General features: G+C 32.6%; 1 protein-coding gene across 2 annotated transcripts in view; it reads left to right on the top strand.

Moving 5' to 3' along the window:
• LOC124544432 (LIM domain only protein 3) overlaps positions 1 to 18,415 on the top strand; it is a 44,482-nt gene extending 26,067 nt beyond the window's left edge. The window contains exons 1-6 of one of the 2 annotated variants that reach the window (XM_047122971.1): positions 2,252 to 2,400; positions 10,925 to 11,080; positions 11,632 to 11,804; positions 12,082 to 12,207; positions 16,583 to 16,733; positions 17,018 to 18,415. In XM_047122971.1, coding sequence (XP_046978927.1) covers positions 10,982 to 11,080; positions 11,632 to 11,804; positions 12,082 to 12,207; positions 16,583 to 16,733; positions 17,018 to 17,152 — 684 coding nt within the window. In that variant the 5' untranslated portion in view covers positions 2,252 to 2,400; positions 10,925 to 10,981 and the 3' untranslated portion in view covers positions 17,153 to 18,415. Of the gene's footprint in view, positions 1 to 2,251; positions 2,401 to 10,924; positions 11,081 to 11,631; positions 11,805 to 12,081; positions 12,208 to 16,582; positions 16,734 to 17,017 lie in introns of those variants that run through there. The other variant, XM_047122970.1, reaches the window with a different exon arrangement.
• Positions 18,416 to 23,663: the final 5,248 nt, after the last annotated feature.

The raw sequence follows: 23,663 nt of genomic DNA, 5'->3' as shown, positions 1-23,663 counted from the left end.
CGTTATTACTCTTACCTAATGATTATTGATTTATCTCGCCCAGTATAACTGCGGGTTTCGGCGTTAAAACATATAATTTCAACATTAAGTAATGCTTATAATAAAGTATATCAACTAGCTTCTAATATAAATACGATACACCACGCTGATGTAATTTTCAATTTTGTTTTTTTTTTCTGTTTAAATGTCACATAGATGTCAAAGATTAAAAAAAAAACAGACTATTATACGATTAAAATTTACATTAACATAATCTGTTTTATGTTGTATTTTATTTTTATAAACACATGATTTTGTTTTATTAATTTTGTTTGGGTTAATCTTTATTATATTTATAAGTTCACACTTAAGCCGAATGGTTTTAAATAATAAAAATATATAACTATAAGTAAGGATCAGACATGTGTATGTGGGGAGACAATGCATCGGTTGTGCGCTTCAAACCCTTTATCTCCGGCGGCGTTTGAAGTATCGTCTCAAAGGAATCTCTAAACAAACATGAGTAATAAAATATGCTAATATTTAAGTTTCCGGCTCCCATGATGCTTTTAAAAGCAATTAAGATAATAACACAAAGAATATGTGTAGTAAAACTACGAACATCAGCTTTTTTTAAAACGAATTTAAATAAAAAACAAAACTAATTAATTGTTAATTTTCTTTCGTTTTAGAATATGATTTATTTTAAATTAGTGATGGTGCGGTTCGGTCACCAGAGGTCGCGGGTTTGAATTGAAAACGTGCAACACGCTTGACGGCTATTTTGGACGCAAATTATGAATTTCTAGTACGATTTTAACCGGTTGATGCTTAAGACGGTGGATTAAGCTTTCGTGATCTGCGATTTACACGACATCCTTTAGCTACGCTTAACGGCCTATTAGATGAAAGGCAATCGCTGTGTCATCGTAATGTCACCTTTTTGAGAACGTAAAAATGCAATTTCAAGTAATAAACTTTTTATTATTTAAATTTAATATCAATAAATATTATATACTGTTTGTAGTAGGTATCTCCTTTAGAAGGGGTCCTATAATTATAACGGAATCAATATCAGAAGGATCTTTGTAAAAAGATCATTTAATAATGTCGTGAATGTATTTTATGATGTTAAAATCTTTATTTACGAGTAACAGAACGGGATAATGGTCCAAGATAATTTATTTAAGTATAGTGCTATGTAAAATTCATTGAACACGATGTCTGCACCTGTACAATCGAAGGAGAGTTAATGTGTTCATAATTGATAGCATAATTAACATTTTTATTTTTGTTTAAATGTAAATACAACCTCTTTCTTTTATTTTTTTATTCGAAAATATGGTTTGATACTGATAGGTAACAATTTTTTTTATTTTGAAACTGAAATGTGAGTTTAATATGGTCACTATGGTAGTTGTTTCTTTAAACTATCTGGCGTTAGTGTCGTTGTTTCACATTCTAATCCTGCGGCCGATGCGGCGGGAAAATGGCGGAAATTGAAAATAAACATTTCATCTGCGCCCCGGCACGCACTGCCCAAATTGACAATACAACCAATTTGCCGCCGCGCACCGACCACCTTTGTATGGGAATTGAAAAATAATATTACTCTTTTTTTCTACAACGTGCACGAGCAATCTCGAAAATAAACTATGATCCTTCGACAGTACTCATTTTATTTGAATAACTATTAATGTTTAAAGCAACAAGCCGTTAATTTGTTTTGTTTCACAAGCCCTGTAAAGGTTAAGTTGTAAGGCGTAATTATATTTTACGTCACACTAAAAATAAGATGATATTTGCGTATATACTCGGTTTGTACGTAAGCATAAAATTTACATTAACTCAAAATCTTAATGACGCGTCATTCGACCACAATAACATTGTTCATATAAGATAATGTAATATGTGAATATATTCAATTAATTATTATACATATATTTAAAACGTTTCTTAGTGACATAAAAGGTTTTGTTTAAAATATCCTTATTTTTTATACTGACTGAATATATCTTTTAGATCGATATATATGCAAAAATAATTCAGTCTTAATATGTTTATCACTAAGCCAATATGTTAAACATTAATTTTGATCCGGGATAATCACCCAGTAGTATATTCAATCACAGGTCACTAAAGCTCGCAAAAAATGTTAGTAGGTATATGTACATAGTATGTAGTGTAATAATTAACTATCATGAGTTAGTTAGGAACAAGTGCAATGGGACAGACGAGTCATTAAGGGTGTTATCAGACAGGAAGCCGCGATAGAGCGCGTCGCTACTTCCATTCATATTTCATTCAGTTTTTACTCGAATATTGCTATGTAAACACGTGTTCCATAGTAAATTAGAAGCGTGTTACGCTTGATAGAATATTTTTATTGTGGCCGTATTTTTGAAGTATTACTGGATTTATGTAAGTACCTTAATGTAATAGCAATACAATGTAATCAATCTTAAATTCTATTTAATATATAAGTTAATTTATTTACAAAATATAAAAAGACTGCCTGATTGAATTATTCAAGTAACGCGTGTTTAATAAATTTTACAACTGTTTATTCATTTAGGCGCGCCCTTGCACGTTAAATTGGCGGCGTGCATTATCAAATATAACCTCATTTATATTTTTATAGGCGGTCTATATTCTTACTTATTTATAAGTCATCTCACGCACACTAAGACAAGTCTTGTAAGCACGAGTCTTACTCGTACAATGCACGCATTTATAGAGTGGAGGGGCGCGTCTTCGTGATTAAATAAATCTTCAGTATATATTTGATTTTTATAATTGGTATTCCTATCAATTTAATCATAAAAACACAATATTATGCAATAATATTGAATATTTACAACTAATATTAGCTCTCGTTTCAATAAATTAAGAATACCTTGATTTATTATTTTTGTAATTACGATTGAATCATAAAACAATATTATCAATTAATTGAATTATATCGTAATGAATATAGGTTTAATTGTTTACATAATTGAATTGAACTTTAATACTCCTTGGTAATAGTCTAATTTAATTACGCGTATCATCATGGAGTTTATAAAATCACCAAATATATACTCCGTTATCATATGACGGTGACGTCACGTCGATGTATTTAAAAGTATATTTCAAACAAAACCAAACGTGTTGTTGATAATAATTTATTAAAAGGGCGTTAAAACGTCAGTAACGACACTTTGTCATGCTGCTGTCGGCCGTAAAATAAAACACGACCGCGCTAAAACTAAAATAATCATTAAAATAATTTTAGTTTCAAGTTAGACAGTTACAAGAAATTGTTTTACCTAAATTATCAAGTAATATTTTTTCTTGGAAAGTGTCCAGCATAAATAATGATTCGGACAAGTTCATGTATCGATTTGTAAATTTAAACGTACTTGTTCGCTATTCTGATTTTAATTTTATGCATCTACATCGTACCGTGTCAAATCGTATCAAAAAACAATTGGTGGCGTTTTTTTTTATTATAAACAAATGATTATATCGAGTCGCAAATTGTTCAATGGGCTCCCCTTACATGAAACAATTTCTTGAAAGTGCTATCCATGGTATATATAATTTGATTATTGCAAAACAAACACAGATTAAATTATATCTGGCCCTACTGGACCGTGGTCCGTGAGATCTAACTATTGCACTTTGTTTCAATCCACTGCAATACAACAAAATTGCATTCTATTTTAATCTAGTTGTATAAGACGGTACGATACATCAACTTCGGTATTTTTAAACATCTTAGCATCTATAATAAAATAGGTCGGACCAAGCAACTGTTTGAGGAACTCTCTTGTTACTAAAACTACTTACATTAGTGTATTATGTGTCGGAATAAGGTAAAATTGCAATTCTATAAAAGATCATAAATAAAACATTAGTTCCGATACCTTCCGATAGCTTTCGTCTAAGCTAATAAATGTTTAATAAGAATTAGGTAAAAGTGGCACTCCCTAGACACGTAACTGGGGGATCTTCATTGTATTAGTGAGGGCTGCATAATATCACAATGAAACATGGCTGTAACGCCAATAATATAGTTATATTTTTAATGGAACCAAGATTACTTCATTATTTTAATTAATATCATTGTATATTTATAGCTTACAAAACCTGCAAAAGAACATATAGATAAAATGTATTATGGAGTTCGGAAATGTTAATGAAAAAGTAAGATTAATAAAGTAAAATGAATAATTATTACTGGGTAGCGCGTATCCAGTTTCTTCGTAAAATGGATATGCGAGTAGCACTTATCGTAAGAACAATTTACTTGATTACTTCTGCCAGAAAAACTCGTTTTCTAATAGATCTACATCTCGATTGAATTTTAATTGAGGTAACGAGGGAGTGCACTCCAATAATGGAGTAAGTTAATTATAAAAAGCAATTGATTTAAATTGAGTGGTGTCGTGGCCGCGGTATGAGTAAGAGAAAAAGTTTTCAATTTCACTAAAAGGGACTGGTTTGTGTCTCAGAAGTCTCGTCTGGTTATCGGCTTGTAATGTATGAACTTACTCGCCGCGGCTTTATTTTATAACTCACTTCACGTAATAGGCTCCGAGTTGCTTTAATTCACTTTGCCCCTCTGCGCGACTCGTTTACTAATTTAGCTTTGTCTTGTAAACGTGCTAATCGGAACTGTCGCCACCGATTTCGAGCGTAACTTTAATACAAACATCTAGTATTCGGAGGATATAATAATTTTATCGTCATAAAGTCATCCATAAACATGCATCATAAATTATCATGACAACGATTTGGAAGATTTTACAACTGCTATCAAAGTTTCTTTACGATCGATGGCGATGGTGACTGTAGTATGTCCCATAATTAATTTGAGACGTTTGTTTTATAATGTAATAAAACATCAGCAGTATCGGCCGGAGCTCATGCTGTTACATGCGTGCGTTACGCTAACTCGCTTCATAACTTTTAGTAATCATAAAACGCTTTCGATTTTATTAAAGCTCGATAAGATGTTGGCATAAATGACTCGTTTGAGATCTGGCACTGGAACCGGACGCTCAATACAATATAGGTAACTCGTTTCGAATATTTAATGAAAGACAGCAATTATGAAGTATCAATTTATTAATTTTTATGACATCGACACTTTGGTTAATTAAGTTTCAATTATAAATACATCTCATAAATGTCGTTTTTATGCGATTGGGAGTAGTTTTTTTAGTTTGATTTTAAATCAAGAATAAGGAAATGTGCGGAGTAGTTGTGTAGGTTATAAAAGTCGAGTTTCTCGAACCAAATTGAGTTCGACATTTCAAATAGATAAGCCGATATCTACCCGTTATAAAACAAACTTTATAGTTTTGTTTTTGGCAGTTTTGACACCGCTTCTATCTACTTATTTGTTCTTTCAGTTGCATCTAACTGATGTGAAACTTTTAACTTTCGAAACGTATATTCCATCTGAGCATCACTTACTTTGGCTGTCACGGGAATCAAGTTTATTATCTCCCATTGCACTTTTATATTTATTTGATATCACCGAGATAATATTACATACTTACTATTCTGTTTTTGATAAACCTTAATCACTTTTGTATATTTATTATAACAAGCAAATATTATCGTATGACATAAGTGTTTACACTAACATTTTATGGGACAGTCATACTTGGAGATACGGTTCGGGTATTGTGTAACTCCTTGAGCCAGTTGACGGAGACACCTGAAAACAATAAACACGAAATTGCCACAATAATCGGCCCTCATGATCAGCGCAACGAGCGTCAGACAATGGGGCAGATTACGTGATAGGGGTTTAGCCGAATAGCAGCTAACTCGATTATGCGGCCATCCGTGATTGTGTTTGAGCCTATTAATGTTTGAATTTCGTTATATTATTGCGGCAGTCGGCTATCGCCAGTAATCCAATATGGTTTGGCATTAACGAAGTTTTGCTTTTAACGCACGTTTTCCTATCTCTGCTGAAAAATATGGAGCTTGTACCACTAAAAAGTTTTGTTTCGATACTATAAAAAAATTAAAAAAAATCCTATACTTATTGATTTTTGAAATCTTATATAAATAGTAACTACTTGTTAATATGTGTTAAAAAATGTGTGTAGTTTTTATAGGAACTCGAAGGTTTCTGATATTTTACTATTAATCTATGTATTTACAATATGTGGTGTCTTAACAGAGTATTGATATAAAATATATTATTTAAAGCAAACCACGTTTTAAGTTTTATAACTTGGAGATGATATTTTAATAAATATTTCGGGACCATGGGACCAAAAGATATACATAATAAGAATGATGTAGAAAATGTAATCAAATATCTTGGATGCATTTTAAAACTTTCCTTGTACGGTCTCGCGATCATACGAAAAAAAATTCTACATTTCGAAGGCAATAAAACAATAAAAGCAAGCGCCATTGTTAACAAACTTGCAACAATGATGTTTAGATACTTGCGACTGTGGTGGGATGTAAGAGCGTCGCGACGGAGGGTGTAAAGCCTACCATTGCTAGATTAAAGAACAACTTAAAGGAAAGCAATCTGCTAAATAAGTGCCATAGTAACTGTTCCGCAGTGAAGTATGCTCTACTTCATTATTTACGCAACACTTTGAATATTAAAAAATTAACACTTTGAGTTTTATTTCGATTTCACTATTTAAGTGAAAATTGTTGTTAAACTAGTTTAATGCGCCAAATAGAACTACTAACGAAATATATAATTACTTTAATATGCACCAGAAATAATTGTATAAATCCAATCTAAAATTATAATAGTGTTCTACTATAATTTTACAGATTTTGTCCGTAGTGGACACTAATCTGTTAAATCATTATCAAAGAACAATTCGACGCCTAGGAAACATACAGGAATAATGTTTCGCATTCGTACCTGGGACTCCATTATCTGTAGCCGTATGAGACGATCTTATAACCGTAACTGTATGTATTGTGGCCGTAAAACGAAAGAGCGAAATAAAAAAATCGGATCATCGAAGCGAAGGTATTTTTCTTATTTTGTAGCTTAAGACGTTGTAGAAATATTTACGTAAAGCATAGTTTAAGTTAAGGTAGTTGGTTGAATTATTTAGCCCGCCTCGTTACTTTAGCCGTTTCCGCAGGTGTGGCAATCATATTGTCTCTCCCACACGGGGGGCGCAATCTCCCTCGTCGCGCTTATTCTTTAATCTCGCTGATGAATTATGATTAGCAGAGTGCACTCAATCCTATTAGTCTGCCTTAAAATGGACTCAAAGATTTGTCTTATTAGCGACACTCGTTTATTTAAGCGCTAATCACAATACGTAAACAGTGCGAATTCATTACCTTTCTTTCCCGCCATAACATCAAAAGCCTATGCGACCAAGCCTAAAACACGAAATGTACTTAATTATTTGAATGTCTCTATAGCTTTAAAGCCGTGATTGCACGGCTATTATTTCGCATATATAAATTCATTTGTTCGACTGCAACTTTTGGCATCGCAGTTAAATGCATTCGAAACATGCATTAAAATTTTCCGACAGTGAAACAAAAACCTTTATGGCCCGTATAGCCACGTAATAGCTCGCCGTGGGACCACAAACTCCGATTATCCAAACATAGAGCTCCCGAAACAGCGCTGTGAAATTTTAACGTGTAATTGATTATGAAGTTGGCCACTAATGGTTGAAAATAGTTTCTAATTTGGAGTGCGGCGGTGGCACGTAATTGGTCTCGGACCGCGTCTGTGTTAATCATTAACGTTGGTGCGGGACGCGGCGCTCCCTCGCGACTCGCACAGAGCACAAAGCATCCTTCAATGCCGATGCTCTAACTGCGTTACCTGCGCCCGAAACACATCCGTCACTCCGGGTAACATGATACAGGACTAAACAAATTCAATTGATATAGACAAATAAATTCCATAGTTTTAGTATTTTTGTCGCGCGGCCGTTCGTTAAATCTTAATTCGTGCGTATTGACATTCGAAAGTCAATGCTAATGGAAGTGAGCTTTTTTATGCCTAATCTCGGCTGACTGCATTTGCCACGGATTGTTTTCGAAGTGGCGTGGCATGTCGCTGTCACCTTTCCGCCGCTAATTATTCAGGAAGGCTCGTTTTACGGCTTGTCCATTTCAAAAATTCGGTTTGAAGTGCGATATTCCGTAATTGATTTTAAATGTGTTTTGAATTGTAACCGTAATCATTTAATGCGGAACTTACAAAAAGTAATATTACATTTTCATATTTTTAATAAACTGGTTATATTTTTATGATATAAATATACATTTTTTTTATTGAATACATAGCTTATTCAACATTGACTCTCCAAATTTCCTAGTTTTTTTTTTAATGTTTATTATATTTTCGATAGCGTCTATAACTTAGATATAACTGTACTCCTATAGTACACAATTCTTTTGAAATATTTATTTTCGTTGACGATTCGAGTTAAAATTGCAATCAAATTGAATTCTTCCGTTTTTTATGAAATGCTCAGTAACCGCATTATCGTTTCATATTGTGATTTACATCAAGTCCGTGTCGCGACCGTCGGCGACAGGAAGCGGCACAAATTGACATGACTGTCCGCAATCGTCCAAAATTAAGTTAACGTTCGTATACAATTATATTCTTTTCACTCGATAAACGATGGCCTTATTCAGTGCTCAATGGACAAGTAAAAGCAGTGGGATGCATTATCATGAGCTGATGGATTACCTAACAAATAAGTACATAGTAAGTACGACAAATGTACAACGGCTTACGGAAGGACTCCTATCTTTTTAATTTCCTGCTACACATGATTTTACGTACATTTCATTAAGTCCACTTATGTTCAGTTTTTCTTCGTTAAGTTTATATAGTCAGTCATACGAAATAAATTATTAAATTAGAAACTAAATAAAATAGTCACAGTGACCTTCGGCTTAGATCTACATTTTGCTCACACTGTATTCCGATAACATTTATGACACAAAATTTTATAAAAATATGAATATTAATAGCGCTACACGCGTTCATGTATGATATCATAATTTGTGACTTACAATTAAATTAACGATGTAACTGATTTATAATCTTCAATTTCAGAATTATGAGCAATATTTTACACGCGTCGTTGACACAACATTTAAAAAGTCGTTTTAAATTATTTATATTTTATAACAATTCAAAAAAGCAACGATATATTCCAGATAACGAAAAAACTTTTTACAGTATTACATTGATTATTATTATAACAGTACTATTTACAGGGTTTGTATTCATAGTTTAGGATGTAGGGCATGATTCCGCCCAAGCTATATCCAGCTGTATAGCTTTATCGAGCCAACACATACAAAAATGACCGCTTCACATTCGTCACTAGTTCACAATGCATCGTATTGTTTCAGGCAGTTTTTTCTTTACCAGATTGGCACTGAACTAGAAAGTGTTTCTTTATAAATTCAAATACAAGGATCATACAATATTACAATAAATCTTGAGATACATAATTTATTAGCTTTGCTCGCGATTTAAAAATTAGTCGTCGGGTGTAAGGTATAAAAATAAGGTTATGATAGGCTTTCCTTACGGTTCTTCTTGCTTTAAAAATATTATCAAATTCGATAAGCTGGCCGTTAAAGAGTAATAGACAAACTGACTTTTACATTTATAATATTAGTATAGAATATTACGCGATTAAGGAGCATTAATATCAGTAGCACTGATTTTATACTAATATTAGTAAGTAAATTTTGTAGGTTTATGTGTGAGATTGCTGAAATAATCTTTATCAAAATACCATCACACTAATACTTATAATTAAAATTGTCATTTTGAAAACAAAAAAAGATGTTTGTATATAGGTATTTTTATACATGTAACGAAACTTCTATAAAATACGATTATGTTTCTTTACATATATCATGATTTATGAATAACATTACAGGATAGAACTGTAATTTTACATCTCCGAAGTCGGGGTGGTCAGTTAATATAATATAAAAACCTATACCAGTCAGTTGGATGATCAGAGGGTGCGTTATAATAATAAAATGAAAAGCAGCACCTGTGCACGCTTGTAGTCGCCAAATTTAATTGAAAAATGTTCGTATTTAAAGTGTTAATTAAGCGTGACGACGCCGCTCCGTGCTTGACTTTATTGCTTACCACGGGCCAGTTTTTTGATCCGAGTGGTTTAAATTACTGTTTTTATTAGTTATTTTAAGGTACATAATTTGCTATAGTTCGGAAAAGGCGAATCGTGTTTCACGTTCTTATTAATCGCTTGACTAGTTGTGCTGTTTTTATTTTAAAGTGATATTATAGCTGTCATTTCAATGGCAATTTTATGCAGAATATATGAACAATACAATACTATTATTATTATGCAACTTTAGATACATACAATATATGTAACTCTGATGAATCCGTAGCAATAATATCACCATTGTTAAAAATAGTAGAACGTAATGAAATATATGACTTCAAATATTACAAAAAAGGGGTTTCAAAATATTAAAGCCTATTGAAATTATACTCGTATATGCTCGTGTATGGTGGCGCTGGTGAAGTTTTTGTAATCCAAGTATAGCAATGACCCTATTGTTCACAAAGCTTTTAGAGTGAATCAGCCATAACAATTGATAATATCTTTATATAATAAATTATTAAATAGACAAATTGAAATGGTAAAAAATAATTACTACAATAATTTTACTATAAAGTAAGAATTATATATAATCTGATATACTATATAAGTCATTATATGTAATATGTATCATTTTAACATACCAACATAAATATGTACTTATATAGTCAAATATACTCTATGGATTACAAAAACTAAAGTGTTTTTTATGTACCTGCCAGTAACGAAAATTAATTTTGATTTGAATAGAATTAGTTATTTTAAGTAGTTGTTCTTGTATGCATATTGAAATAATTAAAATTAAATTAATTATTGATCAGTGCGAGAGGCGGACGCCGCAACAATCAAGCGGCGGTAGTCCCGGGATCGGCCCACAGATGTTAGCCATGGACGTCACCAAGGAGGCTCGGGCGTCACCGATACCCGCCGGCGCTCAGGGTGCTACAGCGGCCTCCACGCAGCCGCCTCAGCCTCAGGTGATCATTATACAATACATTACTGTGATATTATGACATGTTATGTATAACCAAAATAAAAAAAAAACTAAAATTGTAAAATTTAGCACACCAAATGTGCAAAATGTAAAACCCGATGTACTTATCAATGGGGAATCGATGGATCCAGTTGAAACAACTGAATTTCTTGGCCTTACTCTTGATGCCAAGTTACAGTGGCTCCCCCATATAAACGGATTGGCGGGTAGACTGGGTTCTGTATATTGAATAAAGGAATTTGAGTTTGAGTTTGATAACTATGCTATCAAAAAAAGTATTATCAACATCTCGAAATGAATGATTGGCTTTAAACTCGTAGAACTATTGTTATTAATTTTCGAGAAGTTGCTTCAATCATTTCATAGAATCTCTTTAACGACTGTTAAAATCCAACGTTGTTTGGTTGTTATTGTATGTTATTGTATGTTGGGCCTTATAATCTCAATAAGGCAACATTAATGATTATTTTTAGTTTACAATTAAAAGTAGAGACTATTTCACTAGACAAAATCGTAATGAATTATAATTTGTAGATCTGCGCGGGATGCAGCAAAGTGATAACAGAACGTTATCTCCTGAAGGCGTTAGACCAACTGTGGCACGAGGATTGCTTGAAGTGCGGCTGCTGCGACTGTCGGCTCGGTGAAGTTGGACACACGCTGTACACACGAGCGAATCTCATACTCTGCAAGCGAGATTATTTGAGGTGAATTATTTTCATTTTCAATTCCCATAACTTATACAAACAACTTCGTACTTTTATAAATTAAGTATTTAGTTTTCACATGAATCTAGAGTACAATTAAATAAATCTATTATTTTTTGTATATGGTAACATTTTTAGGTAGTTTAATTTCATTTCTTACACTTTCAAGTGACATACCTACATAAATATTTCTATGATTTAAATAAAGTAATTTCGTAATATTATATAATATTTTGTATTAATATATTAATATAATAATACTTAATAATAACAACAGGCTCTTCGGCAACACCGGGTATTGCGCAGCTTGCAACAAGGTGATACCTGCGTTTGAGATGGTGATGCGAGCGCGAAGCAACGTTTACCACCTCGAGTGTTTCGCGTGTCAGCAATGCAATCATAGGCAAGTTTAAAAATATCTATTAAAATTTGATTCTTTTCTACATTCGTCTACAATTATAGTCTATATTAAAGTCAATATACGTTTCAGTACATTGTGTATAAAACATAAAATTTCCAATAATTACATAATTTAAAAAACATACACAGTCTGCATAAATGATATAAGTATTTTTACCTTAAACAAGTAATTATACAAAATGATAATAAATTGGAACATATTTGTTTCTATTATACTTACAATTAAATTGAAAGTATTACATTTATTATTTACTTCCAACGTAGGTAACGTTTTCAATTAAACCAAAGCAAGTAATTTTATTTCGCTAAATGAATACAGCAATACATTAAGTAGGTTTCGTTTTGCTCCAATGTGAATCTTTAATGCTGCTTCTCCACATTTATCGCATCAAAAAGGATTTACAACGCAAGCTCACTTAATTTTCTCACCTGTCAAAAGCGATTGCGTTCCTGAAAATTGAGCAGGGACGCTTCTGTATTGAATACGAGTCCAGTTTGGGACTTCTTTTGTGAGAGAGATAAAATATCACAATAAAGTGATGTGTGAGAGAGACAGGAGCACTATCTAGCGTTAGCTCTGTATGGTTTATTCAACTCACGAACGACAAACAAAGAGCACGATTAAATTTTCCGCTACATAAGAAGCAACATGCAAAGAAAATTTGCTTTTAAAACAATCGAGATTGTTTTTGTGCGTTGCATAAATTTGGTGTCTTTTATAAACACATTTCATGCATAAGAGAAAGGTTACCGAATAAATTATTTATTCAAACATTTTGTTACACATATTCTTTGTAAATTAAATGATTCGAAAATCTTCTTAGAAAATAGCGTTTCTTATTTTTATAGAAAGTTTAGACTTTAAAAAAACAAAATGAAATGATAACAATTTACGAAATAGGTTTTAGTTTCCAGAAGAGTATTTGACTAATAGTAGATATACGGGTATACGGGCGTTATTGCTAGTAGCGAGTAAACAGAGGTAAGCTGTGCTTGATTTCCCCGCGCTCACTCAGTTATTGAACTGAGCGATGATGCATCTAGCGATATTGGAACTTATTAATGAATCTGTCGATACAGTCTGTTACAAACTATTATAAATACACAATTCATATTTTTAAAAACTTACAACAGATACAATATACAGTGAGTACCTATATTTAATGGTTATATACGTTTAATAATATACATCGGATTATATTTTGGAAATAGATAATCCTGTAAAATGAATAATAACCAAAAAGTAAATAATTACATTTATGGTCTTAAATGTCAGTAAGGCGAAAATTCACGATTCTTAAAAATAGTATAATCTAAAATTTAACTTAAAAGGCATAACGTTTAATATAATTCACAAATTTAAATTACCTCTTAGATAAAAAAAAATCAACGAATAATCATTACATAGTATTACATAATATAAAATAAAGTTGCTTACCGCTGTCTGCCCCTATGTATGCTCAAACTTTAAAATTACGCAACGGATTTTGATACGTTTTTTTTAATAGATAAAATGATTCGAGAGAATAGTCTTTGTATATAATACATGGGCAATATAGTTAAATAAACACTAATAATTTTAGAATTTTCTAATGTTATGTAAATAAACAAATTCTGTAGTATATTTTGTATACAGTTTGCCCGTGACAAGTCGGAGCGGGTCGCTAGTTAAATATAATTCTATTTTACATGCAGCTCTATCGTGTTGGTTAAATATTTGTATGTAACGGCTTAAAATATCGAATAAAATAGCAGACGCGAAAACAGCAATCTTCTTTGGAGTCGTCCGTTTAAATAATAGAAAGGTCGCGAGATTGGAGCCACTCCGAATGGTTTATACGTCACTTGTGGACCTTTGTCGAGTCAGTGTTCCTCGTGTCCTCGCGTATTGTATATTCATCTCAATGCTACTTTAAAATCGTATGACCGAGGCAAAGGGTTCAAAAATACACAAAATAACTCTATAATTAAATGAATACTTTATTTTTGCTGTTAGTTCAAGATTTTTAGATATCCGCTCTGCATAAAATCCTTCTACGTGATTTTTCGATTGGATTATGTCACAGGGTGCCTCCTAAGTATAAAACCGAGTTTCTGTCGTCCGAAACCGCGAGCGTTAGTTATATGTCGAAATCTATTCAACTGTTTTTCAAACGGTATTTACAAGTTTCAATTATTTAAAGGTTATGTTAGTATATCAATAAAATGCATTATCTTACTATTGTAAGGACCGTTGTCACAATAAGATGATATTTTACATATCGTGACATGATTATCTAAAATATATCAATATCAAATATAGACAATATCGATTATACAGTAAGAGCTATTGATAAATAATTTACTATCCTAAAAGTCCAGAAGACTTAGTCCGTATTCATATTAGCGTGACAAATTGTAGACTAATAAAAGTAACGCATATCTTATACATGTTTAGCTAACAACGAGCGCAGGTTATTAAATATCACGTACAAATCAATTTCCACCGGGCAGAAATCTGAATCCAATTTGCGGGCTGTCCGATTGAAGCGGCGGACGACAGATATCAGGGCGAATATCGCTAAACGGCTAAATAATTTAGTAGCAATCTGCCGGCGCGCCCGCGGCGGACGCCACGGAAGCGCAGACGTGCGAACCTTTATTAAGTGCGGCCAGTGCTGCCTCGGCGCTGAAACCTCTCGCATAACATTTTACGTATTTTGAAACTTTGTTCATATGTACGGTTATGTTTCAGATCTGAAATATGCATATCGATTGTTGCTCTAACAGTTTTATTGTATTAAATTATCCTTTTATATTATAGAATGATGCAATTGCCTAGCATGTATTCCTGAGTCTTTTCTTATCAACACTTTTTACTTTCTGATCAACACTCATCACTTTCAAGTTGATGTTATTATGCTAGAAATATTTAGGTACATAACTGACATGCCGAGCCAAGTTTCATCTAACACTGTTGAAAAACGCGTGAACTTAGTATGAATTAACAAATTTGTTACCAAAAATAAATTGTAATAATTTATTTTTTTTTATATCAAAGGTGTGTCTATAAAAATTTAAATACAAACTTTTTCGTGACGTTTATCACGCTTATCATCAATTCAATCATATTGTTTCACGGCGGAGAGAAAACAATGAATAGACAAGTCCGATTACGTAAAACGTCAAACTTCGCGTCGCAACCGACGCGTCACAATGGCGCGTCGCACAAAGCTTAACTTGCACCCAGTCATTAAAATTTCGTTCTACATCTTTTCCATTACGCGACTGCAGACAAAAAATAGCAAAATAAAAAACAACCCCAAAAACAAAAGTCAGGAACGGAGAGAACAGGAAATAAAGTTAATTAAGAGCGGCGAAATCGACTGAGTTGCGGTGGAAATTGGCCCCTTAAAAAAGAGACATTTGTAGCCGAGCTATTGCGCTTAATTTTTGTGACAAGTGAAACAAAAGAGTTGGCGGGTAGCGGGGAGCGCCCGGGGTGGAAGACGACGGGGAGGGAAAAGATAAGGTTCGGTGTTATCACCAGCGGTTCCGGGCGGCCAGTGGCGAGTCGAAGGCGATACCTTTTGTTTTGCCACATTGAGGGATGCTCGCTCGCCTGACGTTATCTGGCTCCCTGCTCGCGTTGACCTTTTCCACTCATGCCAGTAAATTTTATTTCTTAGACATTTTGGTTTTTTCCCGGTGTCAGTACAACAACAACAAATGCGCGATAACATCCATCTTATAGGGTTCAATAGAAAAAAGCAAAACTGTTAATAAATACTACTTTATAAAAGATTCCTTAAGGGCATTTACTAGTTGCTGAAATTAGTTATTTTCTGTTAAAAGCATTCGTGTGTGCATTGTGCTTAACTTGATATACATACAATATACCGACTCCTTAATTACTATACATTAAATTTTATGCAATTAATTAAATGTATTCAATTAACGTGATACAAATGTATCTGTCTTTCTGAATAAGTATGTCTATATTGAGATATTGATTTTTATTTATAAATGCAAGTTAAAATTACTATTTGTTTTCGTACTGTATATGCTTTTTAAAACATAATAAATAGACTTAAGTCGCGCTATCGAGCCAGCAAATGTGAAATCATTATTTGCATTAAAAGAGTGTGAAGAGGCTTAAGTTTAATTTTGAGGACATATATATCTGATTTTATGTATGACATTACTCTGGATTAGTAGTTTCTGAGTTTTTAAAGCACGTTTCCATTTTGATAAAACTTTCACATTCAGTTCTGATTATTCATAAGTTGTTACAAGCGTTATTTGTATAAAATATATATTTGAAACAAAATTAATTACATGTTTTGACAAGAAATTATAAGAATAAATTCGTTTAACAGATTCTGTGTGGGTGATCGCTTCTATTTGTGCGAGAACAAGATCTTATGCGAATACGATTACGAGGAGCGCTTGGTTTTCGCAAACATGGCATACAATCCACCACCGCTTGCGCATCTAAAGAGACAAACCACACACCTACCCCCACCACCGGTAAGTCTATCATAAAATAAATATATAGGTATAAACTACTGTTAACAATTTCGATTTTATTTAAATGTATTACATTATGGAGCAGATATTAATAACACTTTTAGTAGAAATTGTCAAAATATCCTTGCTTTCCTAAGATGATTCATTTTACCATCAATAAGTGAATTAAACGAATACAACTCATTCAAAACAACTCAGACGGTGTTTGAATTCAATTGCATAGTACTCAAACAGATTTTTTTTTCTTCTTTCTTGTAGAATTTAAGTGATATCTTTTTTCACAGGCGAACAACGCAATGAGCGGATTGATGAACGGTTCAAGCCGTTCCGGGGACCTCAACAACAACATGTCGGGCTCTTCGCCCGCGGCCTTTGCGCCCCCGCACCTCAAACCCCTCGGCCTCTCCGCATCCAGCTGAGACTATCGCGTCTGAGACACGGCTCATCCTTACATCAAGTATCAAAACTGAGCGCGTTTTGTGAATTTGACGCTCTTTCCGAATGTATGTTCAGTGCTTCTGACTAATGTGACTAATCTATACGTATGTGGCGATTGAGTGAAGATTTGATGTTTTCTTCCTAAATGTTCCGTGTTACAAGACATAGCGAGTTCGATGCTTTTGTCTAAATCGATCAACAATACTAATTGACCTACACGTTTGAAACCATGTTTTGGTACAAATATCTAACCAAACGAGTCTATCATATGAAGTGTTTATCTTCTAGGCATATGAATAACCTGTGTTACTCCAATAAAGTGACTATTAAATTTCCAATTGGACGATATAGCGTTTAGTGTTCGAATAGTTGTTACAAAGTTAATGCCAAAATCGGATTAGACAATTTTAATTTTTATGTGAATGATGTTAGATAGAATTTTTAAAATATAATGGATTTTTAATCTCATAAGATGATCTCATAAAGCAATCTCGACTTAGAATAATCTCTTACGAAAACTAAAATGAAGGTCCGATTTGAATAAAACGTATAATAAATACGCGGGAAAGACTGCTTTCTGGGACGGGTTCAAAGAGTAATTAATTACATTAAGATGTGGATTCATCGTATTTTAATGACTTTAACTCTTTAGAAATAATTAAATTTAATGTAAATACGAAATTTATACTTTCAAATGTTCTAAGTATCGAAAACATGCGAGCACAATATTACGTGTGGTATTTTGTTTGTATTGAATTTTTTTTTATAATTTTATCATACGATTATATTTTCGGCTTGGCCATAAATGAAATTTATTTTACCATTTAATGCTCGCTAGATTGTTATTTCGTTTTGTATATTGTATAATACCTGTTAAGTTTATCATGAACATTGTTATAATGTTTGTATTATTTATGTAAATAAAATGTAATCATAAGTAGACTTATTGTATCTTACATTAAATAACTATACATGTATATTTAATATAGAAAAATGTGAAAATAAATGTTGAATAAAATTTTTGAATTTAATGATAATTCAAAATAGTTCAAAGTTAGTTGATTTAGTGATATTTTATATCTTCCTCGTATTGTGTACTAATAATTTATATTTCCGCATTTACGTAGGCGATTCTCATGCATTCCTATATAAAATGTTGCTAACAAGCAATTAACACAATGTGTCAGATTCTTTTCAAACCAATGATATGACCAAAGAAGTAGCTGATTAAATCTTGTTCCAAATGAAAATTTCTTTTGTTTTATTATCCCTTTTACTTTTCGTACTATTTATCTACACACATCTGCACTTTATGTTTTCATTTTAACTGAATGTGCAGTTAGAAAATTTATTCTCACGTTGACTATAACCAAATTCATACATTTAAATTTAATTTAATACTTGACAAACCAAAATTACGTTTTTTTAATTCAGTCAGCAATGGAAGAAAAACATTTCCATTAGTTTAGAGGTAAGCGTAAAATTGGAAATATTTATTCGATGGAGAAGATTTAGCAGTTTGGAAAACGTTCATATAAGACTTACCAAAGCGTCGATCATTTGATATAATCTGCTACATAAAAGTAGTAGAGACAGCAAAATAAAAATATTTTTTGTCTTATTTTTTTTACAAATTTACGTTACTTTGTTGCTGTTTTTATTTTGGTATTAATAATAACAATAATGTTTAAGATGAAATAATTTGTAAATATTTACTTTGTTATGAATTAGAGATACAATAGTGATGCGTGTGCTGACGTTACATTTCGACGGCGGACGTGCAAAGAGAAGAAAAATCACCCCAATTTCCCGGCTCCCCGCCTGCCCTCGTTGACGGTCGAATACAGTCTGATAGAAGTGTTATCGATGCCATCTCTAATTTCATCAGTAAACAAGGCAGTTTATGTCATAAACACTTTTATATAAAATATAAAAATAGTACCCTCAGCGTCATGATTATACTAATGTTGTATCATTGAAAATGGGACAAATATTTTCTTCATATTTGTAAAATATAAAATTTTTTAATTTTACCGCTGTTCTATTTAGTCGGAAGTGAACTGATCTAGTAAATATATAATATAACAATGCGTGCGTTTATTAAAAATTAAATTCAACTAGATAACATGTAAGAGAATTTGCCTTTTGAAGTAAAAATACGTAAACAGTTCGACATTCAAATGAAGCGAGTCAAATAAAGGTGTGACGTGAACAAACCTTTGCACCAAGCTTCCTCGAGCATGAACGACACAATGAGGCGCGTGAAAAATGGCACCGGCCGACGCGACGGCCCACAAATCAAAACTGTGAAACCGTTCGACAAAAAATAAAATAAAAAAGAAAACAGCGTAAGCCGAGCGCACACCACTGATGGCTTCTTGCAATAATTTCCGTTTTCAATGAACGCGTTTTTCTTTTTCTTATCACCGCACGAACTAGGATGGTTGGGAATAAATTGAAATACAAAATTGATTGTTGACTTTTCCCGGTCGCTTTATTACTGTCATAAATAGAAAAGAGATTGAAAATTGCCTACCGACGCGGTGTCGGCAGATTTGACGATTCCGTTATTCTTTGATAGAATAGTATCGGAATATATAATATGATCGGTTTCCTTTTCAATTTATTTCTATCATTAGTACAATATGAAATGTATTTCTAAACATTTCAAGCTTTCGAAAAAACCTTAGTCGTTGAAAAGATATCCATTGGTTTTGTCAGAGCATTGCTTTAAATGCAACAAACTGTAAAATTGTAATGTATATTGATTTTTGATATAAAACTTATGACCCAAAAACATCATATTATTTGACAAATGTGGTCCAAGGAGTAAATACTCGTTATAGGTATTGCGAGCATTTACTTGTAGTTAATTCTAAAGCTTTGGTCTCGAGTATGATGCAGTATGATGTAACCTGAAATTGAATATGAGGCATGGCTGTCACAATAGCATTTTTATCTCCTCATATGAGCAGATGGTCTGATGAAAATACCATCTGAATGTTAGTGACTGCCAACGCACGTTTACAGTCAGAAATATTAACATGCTGTATATCATATCCGAAACCTAATACCAGGTACCATCAACTTTATTATTTATTACTAAGTTTATATCCATTGTGCGTATTTTCACTTTTCAAACCGGAATATGTACGGTAGTGTGATAAATCACCAATGTATAAAATCTTATCATCAAGTATTTTATAATACTGCATGAAAAAATATTTAGGAAATTTATGAACATCCACGTGCTATCAACATTTTAAAAAGTTTTCCTACTGCACACATGACTTTGGATGGTGTCCTATTCTACCGGAACATTTCTTTATATTGAAATAAGTTATTCAAAGCGCAAACTTCATACAATGTGCTCTTTTTAATGAGTGACTAAGCGTGTTATTGTATACTATTCTTGAAACTTATAACTACTAATGTTAGCAGCTTGATTTGATCATTTATATGTAATGCCGCGAACTTTATTACTTTTCAGTGTTATGTAAATAATTGAAAATGATACATTTTAACAAAAAAGTTATTGTTGTAACTTAAATTACTTCTTATTACACTCCCTATCTACCGTTGATAGTCCCGTCAAAAGGTCCAGGCGTTGCAGAGATTAGTTGTGACGAACAGACTTCAAGCTGTTACTGATAATTTATCTTTTACCGGCCTCTGGGATTTGAACCCAGGACCCTGGAATCTGCGACCCTATATCTGAACACTAGACCGCAGAGAATAAACATGTATGTCTGCTCATCATTTTAATAAGTTTAATTTTAGCTCAAAGGAAATATACTCAATTACAATGAAAACTGAACACTTGCCAGTAGTCCTGTAAATATGAGTATCAATAAAGTTTGCAATGAAAAATAAACTCGTGATTGCTTGTTCTAGAAAATGTTATATGGTTTTAAGATTGTGGACCAACAATATATTTTTCTATTTGAAATAATCACGTAAGTGACTTACATACATGTATGTATGTTTATAATAGTTTTTATAAATAATTTTCTTCTTTTAAAGACACAAGGATTTGTCACTAAATCTACTATGTTGCCAACGAATGCAGATATACAATACATTAAATACGTTTATTGAATACAATGCGTAAATTATTTTTGACACGTATCGTTTCTAAGTGAACTTATTTCAACGACATCGTCTCAAACGCACTTTCTTCCGTAATTATATATTGCTATTAATTTTATGAGCCATTCTCTCATTTAGCAGTCTTCAATTGGTAGTCAGAATAAGTTAACAAGAGCCGTCAGTATTAACTCCCCCCGGCATGGGATTTACCCATAAAATGACTTCCAAGCCATAACCAACCCTACTTGATCCTCAGCAAGTGTAAGTCCGAGTACTTTTTATGTCATTTGTATAGAAAAGAGGGAGATCCCAAATGTCTCCTAAAGCTGGCATTATCTACTCGGCGAGTTTTATTTTTATTCGAGTTTTAATTATTAAAAGTTTTATGAACTGCTTATTTCTTTTTATGAGATTGTTGAATTAATTCCTTTTGTTTGCTAACTCATTGCCGTCAGTGTTAATTGCTGAAATTTGCAGAATGGCCCTTTTTTATAGTATTGTTTTGTAAACAAGAACAAAGTATAATTATTAACTTAAATGGCAATGCTATTCATACAATATATTGCTATTGTGAATTTAGAAGGTGTTTTAAGTATTGTGAATAATTTTTTAATTATCATTATTCCTCAAACCTTCAGTTGTAGTTTTGCAATTCAGTCAACTACCGGCCATTTGCCTGATGAAAAACTAATAAGGATTTATTTTTGTGTTTGCCTGTGATCTGGATGTTGTACTGCCTCGATGCAGTTATTGAGAGGCTGTTATATAACAAATTAGAATGTGTTGACTTTCTTCCAGTCTACCCGATATCAAATGATAATTTAATATATATATTATTTCGAAAAATATTTTTTTTTTCATATTAAAGAGTAATTTACAATAAAAGTTATACAGATTATATCTGATAAAAATAAAAAGCTTTGTAAATGAAGGGTCTTTTTCATGACTGAAAAATTATTTACTTGATTTTATCTTTACCAATATGAGGTAAATAGAGATTTTAGTAGAGTTAGCGAAGCTAACGCGCGGGGCCATCAGACCAGAGAGGAGCTCTAAAATTAGGACTTAAAAAAACGCATAATATTTAATTTTGTATGATATAATAAACATGTAGATATAGTAACATTTTAGTATAATTATGTCATTATAATATTTGCCAAATGATTTAATTTGCCCCGCAAGAAATTTTTGAAAAATGGCCTCCACTTCTTCAATGTACCCTGGCCTCAATATTCTTAAATAAATACTGCCGTAACCAAATCCGAAACGCTTTTGAAACCTTAAAAAGACGATACATATGTATATTTCATATATAATCTTATTACACTCAATATATATCACCTAATACTCAATAAAGTAAATTAATCGATTGATCTTAATAAAAGTCATTCGTAAAAGACCGTTAAACAATTTGGACATCATACAAAGGTTTTGCTTGCAGTGAATAAAAGGCACGCTGCAACCCTTGTTCTGCAAACAATGTTACAAACTGTCTACAATTTAACCAATATCAGTCCGCTTCTATCATCATATGTCTGCATAATAAACAATCGTAATGCAAATTAATTTCTTGGTCAGTTACAGTTTACAATTGCAATAGTTAGAGAAGAAAATATGTCAAAAGCAATTTATTGAAAAGAAGGTATAAATAAAATGGCAATCAATATAAATCATTGATAATGTTTATTATGAAAAAATCGCAGTTAATCTTATAAATATATTTCGGAGAGATCGGACCTTCACCCCGAGAAAAATTTGGAGTACACAGCTCACGATGTAACGCCGTTATATCAACACGACACAGTTTAGTAGGTAAGAGGCCTGGTTAACTTTTGGAACGTTTCAACTGAATGAAAAAGAGTTATATTCTCATTTGATGTTCAAAATTGTTAAAGAGTCGTGATGGCCCAGTGGTTAGAACGCGTGCATCTTAACCGATGATTGCGGGTTCAAACCCAGGCAAGCACCGCTGTTTCATGTGCTTAATTTGTCTTTATAATTCATCTCGTGCTCTGCGGTGAAGGAAAATATCGTTAAGAAACCTGCATGTCACAAATTTCATAGAAATTCTGCCACATGTATATTCCACAAACCCGCATTGGAACAGCGTGGTGGAATATGTTCCAAACCTTCTCCTCAAAGGGACAGGAGGCCTTTAGCCCAGCAGTGGGAATTTACAGGCTGTTGTTGTTGTTGTTGTTGTTCAAAATTGTAAATATTGCTTATCACCAAATTGCTATGATTTGGTCAAAAGTGGGAAATAAGCCAATTCTTGTGTGTAATTTCAGTAGTCCACAATTTAATTCCTGGCTGACTGTAAGTTAGTAACCAACTAGCAATTTTGTCTGACCATATATATATTTATATATATTATATATTATTCAGATCAAAAACTTAAGAATA

The sequence above is a fragment of the Vanessa cardui genome, chromosome 4 (genome assembly GCF_905220365.1).
Source record: "Vanessa cardui chromosome 4, ilVanCard2.1, whole genome shotgun sequence".
Lineage (NCBI taxonomy): Eukaryota > Metazoa > Arthropoda > Insecta > Lepidoptera > Nymphalidae > Vanessa > Vanessa cardui.
This window is presented reverse-complemented; position numbering and strand designations above follow the sequence as displayed.